The 23,297-nt window shown below is 45.4% G+C and overlaps 1 protein-coding gene across 3 annotated transcripts in view; it reads left to right on the top strand.

The window, feature by feature from the left end:
- The window catches only part of GABBR1 (gamma-aminobutyric acid type B receptor subunit 1), a 750,676-nt gene that overhangs the window by 666,138 nt on the left and 61,241 nt on the right, over positions 1-23,297 (top strand). For all 3 annotated transcript variants that reach the window (XR_015296080.1, XM_086924382.1, XM_086924381.1), the window contains 3 exons: positions 5,456-5,698; positions 20,667-20,730; positions 22,241-22,318. Coding sequence is in view for 2 of the 3 variants with exons in the window: in XM_086924382.1 (XP_086780508.1) it covers positions 5,456-5,698; positions 20,667-20,730; positions 22,241-22,318 (385 nt within the window). In the remaining variant the exon portion in view is untranslated. The remainder of the gene's footprint in view (positions 1-5,455; positions 5,699-20,666; positions 20,731-22,240; positions 22,319-23,297) is intronic.

Here is a 23,297-nt window from a genome sequence, read left to right as displayed (position 1 = left end):
CTTTCACAGTCACGTCATTTCAGAACTGAAGCATTTTCAATATTATATACAAAAAACATATTTATTGCTTATTTATTTTATGCAACTAACAACCGTTGACAAAGCCAATAGTTCTAGCTTGTTGTAGATGTAATGTTATTTATATTATATATTCAGATACAATGACAGAAACAACAAAATACAAGTTGAGGGGGCACACTAATACAAGCACAGATTTTTAGCTTATGTGTTTTTAAGCCACACCCTTAATTACAACGGACATGCCCCTTTAAGAGACCCCCAGTTTTTTCATCAAACTTAAAGTCATGGGTAGGGTGCAAATTACAACCCACACTTGGTGACCTACTGAGGTCAGCCGACTTCGATGATTGTGATTGCTTTTAAATAAAGCCTTTTTTTAGAGTCAACCAGTTTTCCTTAACAGAAAATGGCATGCGTTTGACAAAAAATGAAAGGTGTACATTTAATTTTTATAAGAGGAGGCAGTGGTGTATGTTTTTGGCAACATTCACAACGGGGAAGGGGTCCTTTGTGAATGGCTTACCACCTCCTTAAAGGTGGTGTTAAAGGATTGTTTTGGACTGGACTTTCTTTGCAAAACATCAATACATACCAATCTGATTCAGAATTTGAAAGAGAAAACCTAAACACAACCCTTTGAAATACAGAATTGTTATTGGCTCGGAATCCCAAATTGTGATTTATTTATTTGTTAATGTATCATAATTTGCGGTTTGTACATAAAAAAAATGCATTTTTGTATTCGCAAATCACCCAATTCTGCAAATTAGGACATTTGTAACCACAAAACTGCTTCGTACATCCGGCCCCAAATCCCTAATCAACAAAGCAGTTTCATTTGTTGCATCTGTACCCCTGTACCCCTCTAACTTTCATGCCGGCTCTTCCCGTTAGCCTGTTTTGTGTAGGTTAGCTGACTGCACATAGGATCCTTTACAAGTCTCCCCCATAAGCTTCACCACTTGCTGCACCTATGGTGATAGTTTTTAGGAGAAAGAGAGTGTTTTCCAGTTTTGTATACGTGTTGTTTTAAGGTTGAATCCTGTAATCATTGATTAAGATTGCCACTCAAATGATGAGGTCGCTCCAGTTTTTAGAAAAAATAGATTTTTATTGGTGCAGAATTGAACATTGACAGCCGACACGTCTTTCGCCCTCTGTGGCGATTTGCGCCAGGGCTTTCTCAAGGCTAAATTCAATTTCTTTTTTGCATTCTGTTAGATTCTCTAGTATACATCATTTTGGATATGTGACAAAATAGATTTCTGGAATATTTCAATTTGGAGATAAATCTCCCGCAATCAGACGCGTTTCCACGAAGGTGCCTTGCGCGGCAAGAACGGCACCTTCGTGGAAACGCGTCAGATTGCGGGAGATTTATCTCCAAATTGAAATATTCCAGAAATTTATTTTGTCACATATCCAAAATGATGTATACTAGAGAATCTAACAGAATGCAAAAAAGAAATTTAATTTAGCCTTGAGAAAGCCCTGGCGCAAATCGCCACAGAGGGCGAAACACGTGTCGGCTGTCAATGTTCAATTCGCACCAATAAAAATCTATTTTTTCTAAAAACTGGAGCGACCTCATCATTTGAGTGGCAATCTGAATCAATGATTACAGGATTCAACCTTAAAACAACACGTATACAAAACTGGAAAACATACTCTTTTTCTCCTAAAACCTGTTCCATTTCAAAACTCTAAAAGGTCCAGAGTTTTGAGTATGTTTCCTCCACCTTCATAAAAAAACTATTGTGAAAACAGATATAGCTCTGGAATCCTTGGATATTCTATCCTTAGCTGTTATGAACCTATGGTGATAGTGACAATATTTTGCGGATGGCTGTAGAATTGTAGTAAGGGGACTTCCCTTCATCCTTTGGGAAAGATCTGCATGAGTTAGCCCATGTGATATTGCTCCGTGTAGAGAGGGTGTGTGTGCGTGTGTGTGTGTGCATCATGACCTGCATGTGTGCATGCATCTGTACGTATGTGTGTCCAATGTCTACTTATTCTCCTGCTGAATGCTTTGCTGAGCTGAAGCCTTAGAGAGGAGACAAATAAAGCCTTGTTTAAAGACATCATCCTCCCATAAATCCCAATTCCCTTCAGTAGTTTTCTGTTTGGTGTTAAGGATCACAACGGTCTAGATCTTTACTCCGTGTTGACAGTAGGTTTCTAGTTCCATGTTAAGATTTCCCTGGGACTGCTGCACTGCAGTTTACGGGTTTGTGTATCACGGCAACGCTCTGGAGCAAGCATGGTTAAAATCCACAGCTGTAGGCCCTCATGGGCAGACACAAGACCAGAAAATGCCCTTGGTGGATTAATACCGTTAGGGTAATAGGTGGCTGTAAGTACAGCAATGAAGGGTGATGTTGCAGAAGTCAGGGCACTCCTCCGTTTGAAAAGGCCTTTGAAGTCTTTTCGAGGCTTAAAGCACACACAATGAACAGATATTTTTCACTTCCTATTGCAGCTGCAGACATTTTAATTCTTGTTTCACTACTACCAGCAACATAGACAGCAGCAGTATGACAACAATCAAGCTACCAGCAACATGGACAGCAGCAGAATGACATCAATCAAGCTACCAGCAACATGGACAGCAGCAGTATGACAACAATCAAGCTACCAGCAACATGGACAGCAGCAGTTTGACAACAATCAAGCGTTATCAAATGCAACCTGTCTGTCTTGCAGTCTTAATATATGCCTGTAATACACAAAGAAGGCCACACGGTGGCGCCACTAAGCCATGCTTATTAAATTATGGGCATTCATTTATTTCAGAAGAAAGCCGTAATGTTATATCAGTGGCACAGTGTGTAAACATGTAACCATCAATGGCATGCCACTGTCTTGTGTAGCCAATGAATGCCCATGCTGCTCCTCTTAGCTAATTAAGTAACCCATCTTAATCCTGTCTTGGGGGAGTTGAGTAGGTCGAAAAGCAAATTGGATGGTCAAAGAGTCCAGGCACTACTTTAACCTATTCGGGTCTCCATCAAAATGCTGGACCCCTGCAGGAACTTGTGGTAACCCAGAGGGCACTCTGGCTGGCAGGACTTGGCGTAATATTGCATGAGTCCAATTCTGCAGACTGTTGTTTAGTAGCTTGCAAAGCTTGTATAGGATACATGCTAAGACGGGTCCCTGGGTTTGAAAGTTCTGGATATGAAGCTTGGATGATCGCCTCCAAAGGCCTCTTTGTCAGCCAGCGATGGGAACACGAAGCTGGGACATGCCCTCTAAGGAAACAGCCAGGATAAAAAAAGCGTGAAGCAGAAAAAATAACTCCAGAATTCACCATCACAACAGTAGCACGCAGCTCACGGAGAATGGAAGGCCAGAAAAAATGGAACAGGAACATCTGGGAGCATTGAGACGCACTGGAAGATGATTTTGAGAGGTTTATATAGCAAAACATTACCTGGAAGTAATGAATAAGATAAAAAAATGTAATTCCCCAACTTCATACCAATCTGTTGTATATAAATTTAGGACCCTAGTGTAATTTTCCCGATTCATGCCTATATATAGGTATAAATCACCCTATCCTTGTATAGGCATAGAAATCATAACCATATTTAGACTTAGCCTATGCAGCCCAAATACGGCATGGCTACTTCCACTAGTTCCGAAAATCCACAACGATTTCTTGGAAAAACCCGCCTTCAGCAGTCAGGGACTTCCCCTTGCTTGAATATTAATTTATCCAAGAAATCATGGAGTTTTCAAAGAACTGAGTCTTTGATGAAGTTATTATGTCCATCCATACGTCAATCTCGGTACCTTTAAGGTATAAATATGCCCACATTTGCTCAGGCAAACACACAGTGGTTTGGAGCAGTTCGACTATCTACTTGCCCGACGCATCTCGCCGTAGCAAGTGCCGAAGGAAGCCGACCCTCCAGCAGACGCACTGAGAAAGACGCTGTCTTTTCTCCTGCTGAGAAATCTTGCTCCAGTGTTTCCAGGCTACCCTTGCGGGTTGCTGTAAAATCGAGTCCTGAGAAAGAGATACAAGGCCTCCTTCATTCTAAAACCAAGGTACAGAGCTGATTTGACCCTTAAAAGAATTCTTTGATAGATTCTTGGCAAAAAATACTAAACTTAAGCTACACCTCACTTCTCCCCTCGTACTAGACCTAGGTTAGGTACACCGGGGTAGGTGTATTTTAGAAGCACCAGTTGAGTACTTTTAGTCTTTATTTATTAATGTATGTATTCTATGTACTTTATGGCTTAGAAACCATATCATGCTTTTACAGTCTTATTTTATAATACTCTTCATACTGTATGCATTGTACTTTGCAACCAGTATTATGATTGTAGCAGTTCATTTCTTCTGCATGAGAAAGAAGACTGTTCAATACATACTTTTTATTGAAAACGCCCGTCTCTCTATTTCTCTGCATCTCTGGTGAAACGAAGCATGCACAATTGACTGAGTAATATAACTATCTATTGTTTCCGCGACTCTAGAGATACATTTCTTATTCTTGGGAAACAAAGTTGTCATGTTTATGCGGTTATCAGAAACTAATCCCTTCTTGTGTGTTCGAGAAAGTTTCTAGTGATCTCTGAGCTAGCTGGCACTCACAATTAAGTCTAACGTATTCGATAGAGACCTAGTCGACCTCAGTCCTACGTCTAATCTATAGTATATGTTATTCCAATGCGCAGAGCCTATTGGGAATATAGGAACTACACTACAAAGCAATGGGAAGGAGGCCACAATGGTTTGGGCTAGTGAAAAGGAAGTTCCACCCTTCATGGTGACATCACTTCCTTTCAAGCCATTTCCTGTAGGTGGCATGGTGCTCCCAGGGACCCAAACCCCCAACCCCCAATGGCTGCTGAAGAGGAGGACCCAGAAGTAAAACTGACCTCAGCAGGCAAAGAGAAATGTGGGCACATTCGATGGATGCACCCAATCCTGCCAATAGGATGTGCTTAGCGGGTACGACCAAGTTCCCCATAAGAGTGCGTCCTGTGAGAATGCCTGGCTGTCCTAGCTGATGCCATTTTTGATGCCCCTTGATCAGCCTTTTTCAGGCAGAGGCTATCACATTACCAGTAGAAGGTAGTTAAATGCCACCACAAACAGAACCTTCACTCAGCTAAGTCCTGCATGAATCGGATCTCCAGAAAGAAGGCCTTTCTGGTTTTATATTTGACTGCATAGTTTCTCTTTTCTCATTCTCTCTACTCCTTCTTACTTTTTAGAATAGTATCTTTCTCTCCTTCTCCCCATCTGGTCCCACACTTTCAACTTACCGTATCACTGTCTTGTATGTTCTCAACTGGTTACCCCCCACATTGTCCACTACCCTAGTGTGCCACAAAGTTCTCTGTACGTCCTTGCATGTTTTCTTTCTGCCCGAGTCTCACATTTCCCTCTCACTTACTCTCTCTCTGATTACAGACGTCTCAGGAGTTCATTGAGAAGCTGCAGAAGCGCTTGGGCAAGAATCCAGAGGAGACGGGTGGCTTCCAGGAGGCGCCCCTGGCCTACGATGCCATCTGGGCTCTTGCTCTGGCCCTCAATAAGACGGCGTTTGAGCTGTCCAAGAAGGGTCTGCGGCTGGAGGATTTCAACTACAACAATAATAACATCACCGAGGAGATCTACCGTGCCATGAACTCATCATCCTTTGACGGAGTGTCGGTGAGGACTGCCTTTGTGTAATCCCAATGCGTTCACTGCCTAAATGTCAAATGTCAAATGTAAATGTAAATGTCAAGGTATTTGTAGAGTGCACTGTCACCAAGCGGTTTCCTGGCGCTATTACTCATACCGCTGTGGAACCCTTCCTGGCTTTCCCTGTGAGGTGTCCACTCCTGGGCAAAGCCAGGCATCTTAGTGCTGTTGGGGCCGGTGTGGAGGTTAAGCAAGCTATTGCCCAGAGTTGCAGCATGGGGCCCATGATTAGAATAGGCACCAAGGCGAGAATTATCAGGTCCGTGGAAATTGAGCCCAAGACCCGCCGAGGCGGGAATTGAACCCTGGTCCCGGGCCAGAACTCTGCATCAGGGTCTGCCGCTCTAACCATTTAGCCACACTCCTCATCCTTTATAGCAGGAGGAGGCCTTCCTTCTGCTGGGCAGGGGAAGGATGCATTACCCGTTCGACAGAACATGAGCTGGAGTTACTTATGAGAAATAGTACTCCCTGTTTTGCAGAGCACAAGTGAGCATTCCTTGTGCAGCACAACAATAGCATCCACACCCTGTACATCAAGAGCATGTATTTATTGTGCTGTACAACCAGAGCGTGCATTTCATGTTTTGAAGAGCAGAATGGAACATTATTTGTTCTATAGCGTGACAGCATGCAATTTTGGTAATGCACAGCAAGTGCATGCATTGCTCACCATATATAATAAGGGGAAGCAGCTGCATGCATGGCTTGTAATGCTGCGCTTGAGCATGCATCCCTTTCCCTGGTATACCCCCATATGCGTTACATCCCATGACAAAAATATTTGATCTGCTACATCGAGCCAACACTTGCATCAGAAGGTAGGTCTATATAAGAGGACATGGAATTAAGGATAGTAATTATTTACTTACCCTAATAATGTAGTGGACAGGATATTGTGGGTAGATTTCAGCATGTGAATGCAACTCTGTCACACAGACTTAGCGAGGAAACTATGGAGCTTAGTACATTAATAGGGATTTACATGTTTTCAGTTTACAATGACATCACATTTCATATATTTACGATTTAATGCTGTGAAGTCGTGATGAGAACTGAGGTCCACCTGGTGTTCACAGACTGCTCCCCCCGTCTTAGAGAACATGAATGTGAATACATTATTGTAAGGAATGTGGTGTATTATATGGTATGGTTGTGCAACCATACCATGTTATACACTTGCAAAACTGTCTTACGTCTGGGCTGGCTAGTTTGCAAAACCATTTGCTCAACCCTAGCTAGCTGTGGCTATGAACAGCAAGGCTTAAACAACGGAACTAGTTAAAGCATTTAGAAGCACCAAACAATGAAATAAGTAAGTCACAAAACACAAATGAAATTTGACACCAATTTATAAAAAAATATATTTTTGTAAACCAAGATGAGAAAAATCTACCAGAGAGTTCTGGGGATATAGATCTTTAAGTCAAATGTAAATGTTATCTTTTCAGTCCAAACAAGCAGTGGTTACGGTATAATTTAGAAACGTTTGAAAAGTTTGTAAGAGTAAGGGTTGTGTTCAGCTACTCCGGCTTGAGTGAGGCCTCTAAGGCTGGTCATCAAAGCAGTCTAAAGTCCAGTTCCACACATTACATCAAGACCATCATAGGCTTCAATGGAGTGGTCTTGATGTTGGGGATGCAAAATGCTGAGGATGCTCTTGGTGCTGTGTGGTCAACGCGGGTGTCCTTGAGGTTAACCCTCGGTCCATGGGTAAGGCGGGGAAACTTTGTTTACAGGGGTCAAAGTTCCTCGAAGTCCTCTTGGAGACAGTAAAAGGCCAGCTGCAGCTGGGCAACCGATCTCCGTATAAAGCTGGTCCAGCAGTATCCTTTGATGAAGGCTGGTATCCCTCTTTGGTGACCAATCTGAACTCAGATGACACTCTGGGGTCAAGCAGACTAAGGCGCAACTTTTGGCCAACAAGGATCGGCCTCTTGGGTCACCCAACAGCAGTCAACAGATTTGCAGAATGTGGCTACTGACTTGCCGGTGTGCATTTCTTTCGTTTTGAAGGCCCTGGTGTTAGTTCCAGGGGGTCAGCTGACTGACCCTTGGAGTCCCTTCTGTGGCCTGGGGCTCAGGAGTGCCTTTTCAACGTGCCACAGACACAGTCCTCTCTTTGCTTGCCCAAGATGCTGCAGGTGCACTCCAGCATTCAGTGAAGTCTTTTGCCAGGTCCAGTGCTCAGCAGAGTTGTCATTCTTTGGCCCTTTCTCCAGTTCTGTTGTGATCTAAGGTTCAGGGTGCCAGTTGTGCCATAATACTGCTCAGAAAGTGTCCTGGGGAAAGATGTGGTCCCTAGCCAATGGTCTACCAGGATCCCTCCCGCCCTTTGATGAGGTCTGGCTATGTGTGGCATCTAACAATCCCAAAGTGCACTATTCTCCCCACTCTCAAGACGTCCGAACCCTTCCTTGGTTTTTAAGAGCTTGGTAGCCCACCCTAGAGGTGTGGCTACCTGTGGGCTATACGCCCACGAGAAAAAAAGTTTGGCCACTGGTCTCCCCTCTCTGTTTCCGCCGCCACCTGCCTACCTAAAGAAAGGAGCAGCCCTTCAGGAGTGTGATCGCCATTTACCCACCAAAGTCAGCTTCGCCTTTGAATCTCTCATTTTGGGTTAATACCCTGACTGGTTTCCTGCAAGGGGGAGGCTAATGCTCCTGAGCATGGTAGTCATTCACATGACTCCCCAGTAGGACAGAAGGCTGTCGGGTGGCCAGCAATGGTTTAACCCCTTCACTGCGGTGGCTATTCCGCCGCAGTGCTTAGGGGGCGGGGCGGCCGCGAACGGGGCCGTGCTGGTGACGGAAACGCTCCGTCACCAGCCGCGGTTGAGCTGTGCTCATGATGGAGCGGTTCCGTCATGGCCCCGCCCGCTCAATAGAACGCGCCGTGCAGGTTCGAAATCAGCGCCGCGCAGGCACGGCGGCGGCAGGGCCATGACGGAACCGCTCCGTCATCAGCACAGCGCCACCGCAGCTGATGACGGAACGGTTCCGTCATCAGCACGGATAGGGTTATGGCTACCGGAAAAACTGGGCAACAGAGTCGCAAGTTTCTAAAAGTTGCTTTTCCTTAAAAGCAACATTACATTTGATTTGGGCATCAAGTCAGGTTTAATGCCACGATTAATTTAATACCTTGAAGTACCCATTTTAATAGTCCTATTCAGAAGTTAGCTGGGCTGAGAGGTCTGCTGGTAACGCTGAATTAGCCACTGGTGCTATTAACCTCTCTATAAAAACAACAATTAGGTTGTTTTGTTGATAAGACATATTAACATTATATGTCCTACTTAATAATATACAGCTCCCTGCCTGAGGGCTCCATAGGCTTTCCTTAGGATGACGTACATATATTTTGTAAAGGAAATGGGGGCTTTGCCATTGGTTTAAACGGCAACGTTGAAATAGTTTTAAAATTGCTCTTCCAGGTTGCAGTGGCAGACTAGGAGGCATTTTGTATGTTGTCACACGCAGGGTGGCACGCTCAGTGATACAGTCCCGGGAGGACACTCTGTCTTAAATGCCCTGAGTACCCGTGGTACCATATTCTAAGGACTTATAAGTAAGTCAACTTATGCCAATTGGGCATAGATAATTCGACATACATTTTGTGATGGGTTGGAGCACGGGCACTGAGGTCTGTTTAGCAGACCTCGGTGCACTGTCCGAGTCCAAAAACTAGCAGCACCAGTCCAAACTTTGCAGTGATCACGCAAAAAGAGGAATTTCCTTACACTTATCTTCTAAAGCACATACTGATTGTCCTGCGGAACATGAGCTGCAATCCATGTCTTTTACAGTGAACCCTGTGCTTGCCTTGTAGGGGACAGTATATTCTTCGTCGAGTACATCAAGAGCTTGCATTGCTTGCTCTGTACAGCGAGAATGTGCATTAATCCCCTGTCCAGTGAGAGCAGACATTCCATTCCATATCCTGTAAAACGAGAGCACGAATTCCTTGTCCAACCTCAAGGACCTCCATTCTCATTTTTGCAAAGAAAATTCTTGCATTCATTATCTGATGGCAGAAGGGTGCGTTGCTTGCACTGGTCAGCACGAGGGTGCATTGTATGTCCTGTACAACGAGAGACCACATTCCTTGGCCTGTACAGGCACACCATGCAAAGCTTGTCCTGCAGAACATGGGCTGTATTCCATGTACTTTACAGCGAAAGCCCAGCGCTTTCTTGTATGGGACAGTATAGTCTTCATCTTGTACATCAAGAGCTTGCATTGCTTGTTCTGTACAGCGAGAGTGTGTGTTCACTCCCTGTTCAGTGAGAGTAGATATTACATTGCATATTCTGCTAAATGAGAGCATGAATTCCTTGTCCAACTTCAATGACGTTCTTTCCCATTCCTTAAAAGCTCATTCAAGCTTTCATTATATGGTGGCAATAAAGTTTGTTGCATGCGTTGCACAGCACAAGAGTGCGCTGCATGTCTAGTACAATGAGATACTACATTCCTCAGTCACAACATGCATTGCTTGTCCTGCAGAACATGGACATGCGTTTCTTGTACAGTCAAAAAGTACATTCTCTGCCCTACAAAGCATGAACATGCGTTCCGTATTGTGTACGGTGACAGAGCATATTCCTTGTGCCACAAGCAATAAGCATTCATTCCTTATCCTGAACACTTGTTCTGAAGACTATTTATTCCAGCATGGTAAAAAGCATGGGGCATATTATCAAGGGGGTATATCTCCTCTTTTTTGGCTTTAAAAGCCAAGAAAGCGGAGATAAAATTATCTCCCTATTACCTAGCTGTCGCTAACACCAGTTAGCGACAGCTAGTAGGAGATAGCGACCATCTTGGGCCCACTTTGCATGTCAGTGATATTTATCACTAATGACATGCAAAGTGGGCGTGCCAAGATGTTAGCGACTGGAAACAGTCGCTAACATCGCTATCTCCTATTAACAACTTTTGGAGATATTCGCGCTAAGCGCGAATATCTCCAAAAGCTAACACCTGCCCTGAGCAGTTCTTAGCCAGGTTATCCAATGGGAGGTGGATAACATGGCTAAGAGCATTAGCTCGGTAATGCATGAATATCGCTGACTTTTCAGCGATATTCATGCATTGCGGCGATTTTTATCGCATTTGCGATAAACCTTGGTAATACCAAGGTTTATTTGCGGTAAAAATCGCCGCAGCTCAGCGGTAAATTTTTGTCTCTGACCAAGCAATAGCGATAATTATCGCTATTGCTTGGTAATATGCCCCCACATTCCTCGTCGGACAGAGCATGAGCATTAAGAGTCTACATTGGTTGTGCTGCACAGAGCCAGTGTATTCTTTGTTCTGCATTGTTCGAGACTGCACATTCAATTACCAGCCGAGTACACAGGAAGCATGTATTAGTTGCTCAGCAGCAAGAGTGGGCATTGCTTGTCTGGTGTAGGGAAAGTATGTTCTGTACAGCAAAAGGATACATTTTCTGTTTAGATGGCAACAAGAGCATTCATTTTATATCCTTCACTATAAATGATACATTCATTGATCTGCAGCGAGGACAACCATTTTCTTTCCTGCATTCTGGAAGCATGTATCCATTTTATATCCTTTTCAACAAATAATACATTCATTGATCTGCAGTGAGGACACCCATTTCCTTTCCTGCACAGCGGAAGCATGCATTCATTTTATATCCTTTACAATAAATAATACATTCATTGATCTGCAGTGAGGACACTCATTTCCTTTCCTGCACAGTGGAAGCATGCTTCTCTCGAAGGGGATTTCCATTTATAGTTGTAAGCACAGAATAGTCCTGTCCACATGCAGGGACCTCGGAGCATTTTTTCACAATATATCTTCTGAAGTATAGATGTTCGCTTTTCTTCCGGAAGGCCTGCAGAGTCACTTAAGAAAGAAAAAGAATATGCTGCCTGTAGGGCTAGGCTACAATGGCCAAACTTTTAATCTTGTACTTAAAAAAAGGGCCAGGAGAATTGCATATCTGTATAATTTCATGATGTTTTAATATAACAGCATACATCTCTTTCAAAAAACCTTTTTTTTATTGAGTTCAGAGATGAAGGAGAGCAGGACACTGAAGCCCCATAGGCTGTCATAATAGGTGTTAAAAAGTAGAGGCTGTGCCTTTAAGAACCCAGGGACCACAGTATCCCATCATGCTGAGCAGGTGCTTCAGGTTTTTTTCTGGCTTCTGCTAACAGGACCCTGGATCATTTTCCTCAAAATATTCAACTGAAACTTATTGACAACCATTTCACTCAACGTTTTTGGTCCCTCCCTGGCTTTTTCAGGTTTTTCCTGACCGAAAATAGAGGAATTTTGACAGAAAATGCCATCTTTGTTGGACAAATGGCCAGCCTTTGGGAGAAAAAAATCTAAAACAGGCCCTCTAAGTCTTGTAATCACTGCAGGAACTGCTCAAGACGCACCCTGAAGGACAGGGAGAAATTCACCTCCATGGTGCTCAGGAGTGAAGAAGACAACAGATGCAGTCTGAAGGTGGGACCTTAGGGCAAGGAGAGGGTCAGTCATCTACCAGGGCTCTGTCATCTGTCTCTAGAGGGCATGCAAGGAAGAAAATGGCAGAAAAGCTCGATAGGTCCCGGTCAACATCAAGAAGATCAATGGTGAGGAGAGGTACGCTGCTTACCTGTTCGCTTTCAATTCATGGTTTGACGTTGAGGAAGCGCCGCAGGTCAGCGTCAAGGCAAAGTGTATCGACATCAATACCAACACCGTTAACGCACAGGCCTTGTTTGTCGGTGAGGAGATAATTGACCACGAGGCCTCCACGACAGTCACCGTCGAGATTTAGATCCACGTCAAGGCACCATCGAAGATTGACGTCGAAGTGCATACTGACATCGAGGCTGCACTAACTATCACTGTTGACAAGCAGGTCAACGTTGAGGCATCGAGAATGGTCGACATCGAGAACTCTTACATTGTTATCAAGGCTACAGGAGGCACCAAAGAAGAGACATATTCATTCCTATCCAGATTCGGAGTACTCCAGAACATACTTCCATTCTTCAAGGGTTGCACCATGTTTTCCTCAGCCAGCACCATCTCCTCCACCTCCACCTCTTCCTCCGCCTCCACCTACTCCAACACCTCCACCAGCACCAGTCACTCCCACACCGAGGCCAAGATCTTGGTCCAGATTGCGCCGTCACTCCAGGCGCCACCGTCATAGCTCAAGGTGCAAATCTCCATGCTCTAGGCCATGGGTACTCACAAACTTTCTCTCGGGGGCCACATTTACAGTGTGGTTTGTGTCCGAGGGCCCCACCGGTGTGGGCGGGGTCAGTGGGGGAGGGGGCGGGGCTGGAGCAACAAAAAAAACTGTGACCATGAGGTTGATCACAGGTCCCTGCAGCGATGCCTTCGGACGCCTTCGTCCACTGAGCCACCAGACCCGGCATACACACATCTCTCTCTCTCTCTCTCTCTCGTTCTTTCTCTGTCTCTGTCTCTCTCTCTTGCTCTGTCTCCCACCCCCTCTCTCTCCCTCTCCTTCCCTCTTTCTCCCTCTGTCTCTGTCTCCCTCTGTCTCACTCTCCTTCTGTCTCACTCACTCTGACTGTCTCACTCTCCCTCTGTCTTCCTCTCTCTCTCTCTCTGTTTCCCTCTCCCTCACTCTGTTTCCCTCTCACTCGGTTTCCGTCTCCCTCACCCCCTTTCCCTCTCCCTCTATCTCCTTCCCTCTCCCTCCTTCCCTCTGTCTCCCTCTGTCTCCTTCCCTCTTCCTCCTTCCCTCTGACTCCCTCTCTCTCCTTCCCCCTCCCTCACTCTGAGGTCTCCCTCACTCTGAGGTCTCCCTCACTCTGAGGTCTCCCTCACTCAGAGGTCTCCCTCCTGTGGCATCGTGGTTCTGTGTGTCTGTGCTTCATGACATAGTTGCGCTGATGTCATGAGACACTGGAATCTCCTGCACATCTCCTGGAATGTTATGCTTTGTCCACCAGGCAGTTACAATCCTACTTTAATGCTGGCTGGATGTTCACCTGTGGATGGGATCTTTATTCTGAATAAACCACAACTTATTACCTTCAACTTGTGGATCCTTATTTTACACCTCCCTCGCTCTTCCTCGCTCTCCCTCTCTCTGCCTCTGTCTCCCTCCCTCGCTCTCCCTCTTTTGCTCTCTGTCGCTCTCCCTCGCTCTCCCTCCCCCGCTCTTCCTCTTTCTGCCTCTGTCGCTCTCCCTCGCTCTTCCTCGTTCTCCCTCGCTCTTCCTCGTTCTCCCTCGCTCTTCCTCGCTCTCCCTCGCTCTCCCTCTGTCTCCCTCTGTCTCCCTCCCTCGCTCTCCCTCTGTCTGCCTGTCTCCCTCCCTCGCCCTCGCTCTGCCTCGCTCTCCCTGTCTCCCTCGCTCTCCCTCTGTCTGCCTCTGTCTCCCTCCCTCGCTCTGCCTTGCTCTCCCTCTGTCTGCCTGTCTCCCTCCCTCGCTCTGCCTCGCTCTCCCTCGCTCTCCCTCCCTCGCTCTCCCTCCCTCGCTCTCCCTCTCTCTGCCTCTGTCTCCCTCCCTCGCTCTCCCTCATTCTCCTTCGCTCTGCCTCTGTCTCCCTCCCTCGCTCTCCTTCGCTCTGCCTCTGTCTCCCTCCCTCGCTCTGCCTGCCTGCCTCGCTCTCCCTCCCTCGCTCTGCCTCGCTCTCCCTCAGTCTGACTCTGTCTCCCTCCCTTTCCTTCCCTCTACCTCCCTCCCTCTTCCTCTGTCACCCTCTTCATTTTACCCTGCCTGTGTGTGCCCAGGCTGAGACAGCTTCCGGGCACACACACAGCCGCATCCCAGCACTTCACAGGTCTTTAAAAGACCATTCACATGTTAATGAGGCTTTGTTCACCTCTTAGCGCCCTTGCAGCCCCACTCTGACTATGGCAGGAAATGGAATCGCCCGGCCCCCACGGAGCAGCAGAGTCTCTGAGTCACGCTGCCGGGGTGTTTGCTGACACTCTTAAAAAAAAATGTAAAACACGGGTACGATGTCTGCACGGTCCGCGGGCCGTCAGGGAAGGCTTGCCAGGCCGCTGGAGGCCCACGGGCCGTACTATGAGTACCGGTGCTCTAGGCGCTCCCGCCATCATCACTATTCACGGCGGTCTCGGACCAGACATACCACAGATATATCTTCCACTTCTACCCGACAATGCACTCCGAATCTTTCAGACATCCCCCCTCCACCCTTATTACCTGTAGAAGGTATCAGTACATTTAAAGAGGTCTTGGTGAGGGGAGCTGCAAAACTAAATATTGCTAATTCTACTTCAACTCCCACAATATTTAAACCACTTAAACACAGTTCAGCACTTCAACGTCAGTATCAAGACCTTTGCTGCCAGTAGTGTCAGGTCTCTTAGAACCAACTATGGATCTTTTCTTAACTCCAGCCTCCGTAAAGGGAACTCCATCTAGACTTTGGAAGAAATATCGCCCTCCAGAACAAGATCCTGATTTTCTCCGTACTAACCCAACAACAAACTCAGTTATTGTAGTAGCTGCAACTCCCACTTCTACAGTGCCTCCAGATATAGAGAGTCGGAAGTAAGATTCCATGGGTCGTAAGGTTTGCAGTATGGTGGCAACCATGTATAAAGCAGCTAGTGCAAATGCCCTTCTAGGCAGGTATGACAGGACACTATGGGAATCCCAGCATAAGTTTGTAGAACATCTCTTAACAGATAAAAGGGAAGTTGTTACGGAAATCCTAAATGAAGGATTATTGGTTTCCAACCAATTTTTAGTGCTGCAGCAGACTCTTCTCTACTAGCGGCACATGAGTACTGCCACGGTGTCGCCGTTAGACGACACTCTTGGCTTCGCCTCACATCCCTCAAACCAGAGTCTCAACAGAGAATTTTAAACCTTCCATTCTCCGGTACTGCCTTTTTCGGAAGCCACACAGATGATGAGATGACACGAATGAAAGCAGAAAGGCAGTCAACCTATAGAGACCCAGAGACCAGGGAAAATCTTCCTGGCTCTACCAACGCCGTTTCTATTCGCAAAGGGTTCAAACCCCTCATTGGTATCAAGGGCGCCAACAAGGCAGTGGGTAGCAACAGCAGCTACAACCTTATCAGCCATAGCAACAGAAGCAGACAAAGGGCAGATCCACCCAAAAGCCGGCTCAGGGAGGCAGACAACCAACCGGATCAAAACACTGAATTATTACTTTCCCCTATTCAGTTTCCCACTCTGGTGGGGGGGGAGCATATCTCATTATCTGGCAGAGTGGCAAAGCATAACACAAGATGCCTGGGTTCTGAATATTGTGCAAAATGGATATTGTCTCAGGCTCACCAGTCCTCCAACATCCATACTTCCGAAACAGTCAGTTTCCAACTCCCGTTGTTACAATAGTAGGTCAGCATCCTCTTACAACAGCAGACGGTGGAACCCGTTCCTCAATACCAACAAGGGACATTTTTTCCAGGTGTTTTCTGGTGAAAAAGAAAACCAAGAACAAATTCTGACCCATACTCGACCTCAAAACAGCCTACAAGTGGATTCAGCAAAAGAAGTTCCGGATACTGGTATTACAACTAATCTATCCGTAATTACACCGGGGGATTGGTTCTGTTCCATCCACCTCGAAGAAGCATACTTTCATATTCCATTCGCCAAGAAAGCATTGAAAGTTCATGAAGTTCGTAGTAGGGCAAGATCATTATCAGTACCAGGTACTTCCATTTGTCCGGAAGTCAGCACCCAGATTAGTCTCGAAGTACATGGCAGTAGTGAGTGCCCATTTCAGGAAGTACAAACTATTCGTCTACCCATACCTAAACAATTGGCTAATCAAGGAATCAACGTCTCAGGAAGCTCAGCTTCACTACAACTGGACTAGCAATCTCCTTTAAAGGTTAAGCCTTCATGTCAACCTCAACAAGCCAACGTCTGTCTCGGTTCAAACCATACATTATCTGGGAGCCTCCATATGACACAATACAGGCAAGAATGTATCCTTCTGGGGAGAGACGCTTATTGATCCTTTGGAAGTGTCATTCTCTCAATCAAGCCTCCAATCCAACGGTGAGAACAGTATCCTCTCTCCTTGGCTCAATGGCCATCTGCATTTTCCTCACACCGAATGCCCATCTCCACATGTGACCTCTGCAGGAATGTCTCAAGGACTAGTGGCACCAACTAACAGGAAATTGAGAAGGCAGGACAGATCTATCCGTTAATGCGAAGCTGTCCCTGAAATGGTAGTGCTCTCCAACCAACCTGCTTCGAGGGATACCATTTCATCAGGAGGTTCCTTCTCAAACACTAGTGATGGATGACTCACTACTGGAATGGAGAGCCCACATGGATCATCTCTAATTTCATGGCGAGTGGTCAGAGAAAGAGACAACATATCATATCAATCTCCTCGAGCTATGTGCTGTCCATTTAGAGCTGAAGGCGTTTCACCCGTCATTCAGATCACACTCCCTGCTTGTTCAGACGGACCATACAACCACCAAGTACTGCCTCAACAAGCAGGGAGGGACGAGGACCATGCCCTTGTCACACGAGGCCCAAACAATCTGGAAGTTGCTCATAGCTATGGACCTCATGTTGACCACAACTCACTTTCCAGGTGTCTAAAATGCTCAAGCAAACTCTCTCAGCATGCTTCTACAAGAAAACCACGAGTGGATTTTACCCAACATCATACAAAACATCTCCCAACTGTGGGGCACCCCAGACATCGACTTGTTCATAACCACAAAAAACAAACATTGTTGAAGCTTTGCCTTGAGATACTTCCAGCTAGGGACACTGGGGAATGCGCTATGGATTAACTGTTCCGGCAGATCTGTTTATGCTTTTCTGCCAATTCCCCTGATCCCATCAGTCCTCATCAAGCTGTCCCACTCGAGAGCCAAGATGATCCTGGCCACATCGATGGTGGTTCATGGAACTTTTTCTCTGGTCCGTGCGTTTACATCTCAGGCTGCCATGCAGACCTGATCTTCTAACCAAGTTCAAGGACCAGATGGTACACCCCAATCTCTCCTCTTTGAATTTGGCAGCATGGCTCCTGAGCTGATGCAGTATGGACAAAGAATCTGCTGCAAGACTGCATGGACATCCTCAAAGAGGCCAAGTGGCCTAGAACACATTCCACATATGCCTTCAAATAGAAGAGATTTTGCATATGGTGTTCCTCTAAGAACGTGGACCCAGCATCTTGCCAGGAAGATGTCATTCTTCCATACTAACTCTATTTGGCAAAATCTGGCTTGCAATTCTCTTCTATAAAGGTTCACCTGGCAGGTCTTATTGCCCGCAGAAAATGTCCTCCACAGACCTCTTTTTTTAAAAAATAAGCGTAATCAAGGATTTTTTATAACGGTTGAAGAAGGTTTTTCCTCCTGTTAGACGTTCTTTACCTCCCTGGGAACTTAATGTAGTCCTTTTACTCGAGTCCGTACACAACATCTATAATGGAAAACTGCCTTTCTTGTGGCAATCGCATCAGCCCGCAGAGTTAGTGAGATCCAAGCATTATGCTCTCATGAATCATACAATATTTTTCACTCTAGCAAAGTGGTTATGAGAACTAACCCGAAATTTCTCCCTAAGGGTATTTCGGATTTCCATGTTATTCAGACCATATCATTACCAACATTCCTTCAGAATCCTTCTACTCCAGCTGAAAGATCTCTTCAATATCTAGTCTGAGTAGAGTCTTGAAGTTTTATCTTGGTAAGACACTTGACATACGTAGATCAAACCAACTTTTCATCAACTATGGTCCGGTCCATATGAGATTAGCCACTTCCAAGTAATCCATTGCCCGATGGATAGTTTCCTGTATCTTATTGTGCTATCAAAAAGCTAACAAGACACTTTCCGCTAAACGAAAAGCGCACTCCACTAGAAGCAAAGTGGCTATTGCTACTTTTTTGAGGAACATCCCTATGCCAGCTATTTGCATTGCAGCCATGTGGCGATCTGTTCATACATTTACCAGGCATTACTGCCTGGACTCTGATGCTGGAGCAGACGCTCTTGTAGGACAGGCCTCCCTAAGAAATCTATTTGCTTAAATGGCTACCTTAGTGCACTCTCCGTCTTCTCCACTGCTCTAAGTAGGTATGGCCTTGCTACTCTACTCAGTGCTTTTGACTATAAATAGAAACCCCTACGAGAGAAGGAATAGTTTCCTACCTGTAACTCCACTTCTCTCTTAGGGGAATTTCCATTATAGTTTAGCAACCCTCCCCGGTGGAGTGGGCAGAAGTAACCATGGGACCTATATATCATCACGCATCTCCTCAAAAAGAACTGTAGCAACTGCCACCTGCTCACCATGATGGGATACCAGTGGTCCCTGGGTTCTAAAAGGCATGCCTCTATTTTTAACTCATATAATGACAGCCTATGGGCTACATTGTTCTGTTGTCCTTCTCTAGATCAAAAAAGGGTTTGTGAAAGAGATGTATGCTGTTATATTAAAACATCATGATATAATACGCATATGTAATTCTTCTGGCCCCTTTTTTAAGTTCAAGATGAATAATTGGGCCATTGTAGCCTAGTCCTATAAGCTGCATAATCGTTTTCTTTCTTAAGTTACGTTGTAGGCCTTCCTGAAGAAAGGCGAGCATCTACACTTAAGAAGATATATTGTGAAAAAGTGCTCCGGGGTCCCCGCACTCAATCAATCAATCAATCAAAGCATTTATATAGCGCGCTACTCACCCAGAGGGTCTCAAGGCGCTTGGGGAGGAGGGTGGTCCGCTACTGCTCAAACAGCCAGGTCTTGAGCTGCTTCCTGAAGGCGAGGTGGTCTTGGGTCAGGCGGAGGTGGGTCCGGAGGGAGTTCAAGGTCTTGGCGGCCAGGAGAAGGACCTTCCTCCCGTGGTGGCTCTTCGGATGCGGGGGACGGTGGCGAGGGCGTGGCTGGTCGATCGAAGCTCGCGTGTGGGAGTGTAGAAGTTGAGACGGCTGTTGAGGTATCTCGGGCCTTGGTAGTGTAGGGCTTTGTGTGCATGGGTGAGGAGACGTAAGGTGATTCTCTTGTTGATCGGGAGCCAGTGCAGGTCTCTCAGGTGTCCGGAGATGTGGCTGTGTCGGGGGATGTCGAGGATGGGTGGGGCTATTTAGTGCTTATGACTATAATGGAAATTCCCCTACGAAAGAACTGGAGTTACAGGTAAGAAACTATCCCATCCATTTTATATCCTTTACAATAAGTAATACATTCATTAATCTGTAGTGAGGCTACCCATTTCCTTTCCTGCACAGCGGAAGCATTCATTAACTTTCAAGCAGGAAAAGTATATATTGTTTCACATGCACAGTGAGTAGGGGATTCTTGTCTTGTACACCATTGCGTGGCCTGTGCAAAAAGTGTGGATTCCATGTCGACCTTACACTGAGAGCATTCTGTGTCTTACAGACTTCATTTTTGTGTCCTGTGGTGAGATTTTGCCTTCTCTTTTCTGTGCTTAATGACTCTTCTTTATTTCTTCACTCTCTCCTTTTATTACCTCTCCCACCCTCTGATTGTCTTGCTCTCCTTTTGTTCTCCCCCTCCCTGTCTCTATCCTTGACTTCTTCCAATTCCCCTCTTCTTTCCGTGTCTGCATCTGTTTCTGCCCCCCCTTCCTCTTTCTTCCTTTCTTTTTCACCTAACCCCATCCCTTCTTCCTCTCCCTTTCTTTATTTTCCCTCCATATTTCTTTACCTTACTTTTTGTATTTCTCTCTCTCTCTCTCTGTTACTCTCCTATACTCACAATCTCCTTTTCTCTCTTCCTTGTTCAATCTGTTTTATCTGTTGTCCCATTTCCTCGACCCTTCCTTCGTTGTTCCTGCCCTTCCTTATGTTTATTGCCCTTCCTTTATGTTTATTGTCCTTCCTTTATGTTTATTGTCCTTCCTTTATGTTTATTGTCCTTCCTTTGTGGTTCTTGCCCTCCTCCTTTTTCCCACCATCACAGGGGCATGTGGTGTTTGATGCTAGTGGGTCCCGTATGGCGTGGACGCTGATAGAGCAGCTGCAGGGTAAGTATTGAGACTTCAGGCCAGGATTACAGCCTGCCTTGCTCCACCCACACTGTACTGCTTTTCTGTCAACCATGTAGCAAAACAGATACGATTGAAACTAAATTAGAAGCTCTAACATTAACAGATAAAAATGTAATTATCGGGGATGCCTACATGACTAGAGAGCTGACAGCATCGGATACAAACCTAGCTCTAATGTTAACTTCGATGTCACCGAGACAAGATGAGGGCCAGCGTTGTGTTCAGTTGTATTTGTTAGGTTGGTTATTTCAATCATTCAGTTGTTTAAATATCTATTGGGTCGAAATATCTTTATATTGGAGATGTTGCCATTGCCTTTGAATCAGAGTTTGCTTGAGTCTTCTGTATCCATTCAGCTCGACAGCACTGTTCTAAACTGCCTATACATTTGGGAATCTTCTGTTTTGTTTGAAGATGTCACCAGTGTCTCTGAGCTGGACCAGAGTTTGGCTGGGTTTTTGCACCTGTTCAGCAGTGGTATTCCTCCAGCGGCAGTTCAAAATTGGCCACCAGTGGGCGAGACCTAAGACCTGCATCCTATTTTTATTTATTTTATTTTAATCGATTTATATAGTGCGAACAAAACCCTTGCAGGTATCCGAGTGCTTTATAAGTGTACAAAGGGTAGGGCAATAATAGCAATAATATCATATACGAAAAAAATACAGGATACGGTAGTATTCAGAAAAGAAGAGTAAGCTGTACAATGTTCAGAGAGCAGAGGAAATAAACCAATAAAAACAAAAGTATCATAGTCAAGAAAGCTGCAGAAACATCATGCAGTGTCGAGAAAAGTGAGGGTAGTTTCAGGACGGAGAAGTCGAAAACACAAAGTAGTCAGTATGCTGTAGTCATGAGGAAAATTGAGTAATTGGGATGGGAATCTTAGGATCTAGGGAAGACATTTGTACATAAGGATTACTTAGACGTCTTTCTTGAAGGATACAGTTGAGTGATTCATTCTGATTTAAGGGGCAAGGAGTTCCAAATTCTTGGAGCAATCCCAGAGAAAGATCAGTAGTACGTTTTCTTCTGGTGGAATCTCTGAGGTTTCAGAAGTAAGGTGTTGGAGCTTCTGGAATATCAGGAACCACCAGAGAGTTTAGTTTCTGAACACGATATCTAGGGGGCTTAAAGTGGAGGGCTTTGTGTGTCATGCAGGCAAAGTTTCTCTGGATTCTTTCTTCAAAAGGGAGCCAGTTGAGGGATTTTTAGATCGCAGGTGATGTGGTTGTTTCTTTTTGAGCCGGTGATGAACCTTGCAGCAGAGGTGAGCGAGGCTCTCAGAGGAGCCAGTACGGATCTGGGCAGACCAAAGAGGGTTGCACTTCCATAGTCCAACCTGGGACTCACTAGGGCTAGCACTGCATGCTTGAAGTCGTTGGGGGGAGGAATGGTTTCGCACATTCCTTATGAACTCAATACTCTTCAACTGGGGCCCTCTCAGTATCTCTGTGACCTCACCTACCATCTCTTCTCCGTGTAGGAGGCAGTTACAAGAAAATTGGCTACTATGACAGCACCAAGGATAATCTCTCCTGGTACAACACAGACAAATGGATCGGTAAGTGACAACTCTCATACTTGCTATGTGAAAAGAGGCCGGAAATCACCTTCTCTTTTATTTTCCCTATTTCTTTTAATTTTTTTCTTTTCTCCCCTCCCTCTGTTTTTGTCTGTCTCTTTTCTCGTGCATCATTCCCAATCTCTCTTTGCATAAAGGGTTGGTGGGAGGAAGACACAGCTCTTACGTTAACATACTAGATTGCACTCAGCTCTCTCCTAATGGAATTGAGCTTTTGATTTGTTCTGATTTGTCTTTTCAAATGGACATGCAATCACATCTTCTCAAGACTGATTCCTCATGGGAGACTGTAGGAAGCTGTCTCTTTATGTGATATATCAAAAATCCGATATACTTTGTAAAGAATCCGGGGGTTCCCTTTGGAGTGGATAGGGGCTTGCTATGCAATCCCAAAGTGCTCTATTTGGGGGTAGTGTGGTTGAGCAGCCTTAGGGTTAACACAGAGGAGTGCAAGAGATTGGCAAATACACACAATGATCATAAAATGACACACATGACTCAAGAAGGAGATCCACACCAATTTATAAAAATAACAAGTATCTTTATATATGTTTAGGCATCAGAGAAAAATCGTTCAGGTGAGTGCATTTTAAATATAAATTATTTTCACTTTAAAAAGTGGACACTGCAATTTCTGAGTTCTACAATGATATCCTATGGTAGGAAGAACAAGTTTAGCAAACAGGTATAGTACAGCAACTTACCAGACCAATCTCTAGTTATTAAGTTGAATGGTGGGCAAGATCCAAGGCAGCACCAGCAGTACACCACCTGCAGCATGGGGGCAGCCGGGTGCAAAACAGTATCAAGAGCCCAATGTATTTCAATGGAGATCGGTCACTGCAGAAAGAGGATGCAGGCTCCGGTTAGGAGGCCAGTCATGGTAAACCAGCAAGTGGGCTCAGGGCTTGCGAAGCTCAGGCCGGGGGGACACAATTGGTCCTTTTCTCCAGGGGCG

Source organism: Lissotriton vulgaris, chromosome 5 (assembly GCF_964263255.1).
Source record: "Lissotriton vulgaris chromosome 5, aLisVul1.2, whole genome shotgun sequence".
Taxonomy (NCBI): domain Eukaryota; kingdom Metazoa; phylum Chordata; class Amphibia; order Caudata; family Salamandridae; genus Lissotriton; species Lissotriton vulgaris.
The sequence above is the reverse complement of the archived record's forward strand: the minus strand, read 5'-3'. Positions and strand labels throughout refer to the sequence as shown.